This window comes from Perkinsus marinus, assembly GCF_000006405.1.
Source record: "Perkinsus marinus ATCC 50983 genomic scaffold scf_1104296964148, whole genome shotgun sequence".
Taxonomy (NCBI): Eukaryota; Perkinsozoa; order Perkinsida; family Perkinsidae; genus Perkinsus; species Perkinsus marinus.
Window position 1 is genome coordinate 54,709 of NW_003204792.1, and position 882 is coordinate 55,590.

Below are 882 nucleotides of genomic sequence, written 5' to 3' on the forward strand. Positions count from 1 at the left end.
GGGTGAAACTCCAATGCAAGTTTTGAGAAAGTCAACGCGTTTTTTGCGATTTTTTTTTCAGATATTCACAAGGAAATTGCCGATGAAATATCACAGCGTTTGAGTCGAAGAGAATTCAGCAGCGAGGAGCAGGGCATGGTGTCAATGTATATGGACAAGGACACTAGGTAGGTGTATATTGGAGTTTCAGAGTGGCGTAAAACTCGGTGTAAAACGCGATATTCGCGGTGATATGCAGTAGTCGTGAAATGTGTTTTTCCTATCACTAGGGTGGAACTCCATTGAAAATTTTGAGAAAATTAGTATTGGTTTTTGTATTTTTTGGTAGATTTGTATTTCCCTGCATTTTCGTGTAGGGGAAAATAATGAAATTGGTGATGATATGAAAATTCTGAAGAAATTTTGGGAATTTTTTTGTAGATTTTTACCTGGATTCGTATGTAGTAAAATGGCGATTTCTCGATTTGCATAGACGAAGACACGCGGAGAGCGTGTTGAAGATAATAAGAAAATTTCGGGAAAATTTTTGTATTTTTTTCCAGATGAATTCGTATTTTCCTACGTTTTTATGTAGGGAGAAATAATAATGTTGGTGATAATATGAGAATTCTGGAGAAATTTTTGTATATTTTTCTTCGGAGTCGGTATTAGTAAGGAAACTACTGAGCTCAGCTGAGGGAAGCAAACATATATTCTTCCAAACAACTGTTTTTTTGTTTTTTTGTGTGTTGTTCGAAAGATCGAAATGCAAGTTTTGGAAAAAATATACTATTTTCATTCACGACGAGTATTTATGTATTTAGATCGCAACAGTTTTGGAATATATATTTACTTTCCTCCGACGAGCTCATGAGTTTCCAAAGCTAATACAGTTTTGTATAC

General features: G+C 34.9%; 1 protein-coding gene across 1 annotated transcript in view; it reads left to right on the plus strand.

Annotated features, from left to right (window-relative positions):
- Pmar_PMAR007570 (hypothetical protein) overlaps positions 1 to 882 on the plus strand; it is a 6,403-nt gene that overhangs the window by 2,507 nt on the left and 3,014 nt on the right. Inside the window, exon 10 of the mRNA XM_002770952.1 lies at positions 62 to 167. Within this exon, the coding sequence (XP_002770998.1) occupies positions 62 to 167 (106 nt within the window). The remainder of the gene's footprint in view (positions 1 to 61; positions 168 to 882) is intronic.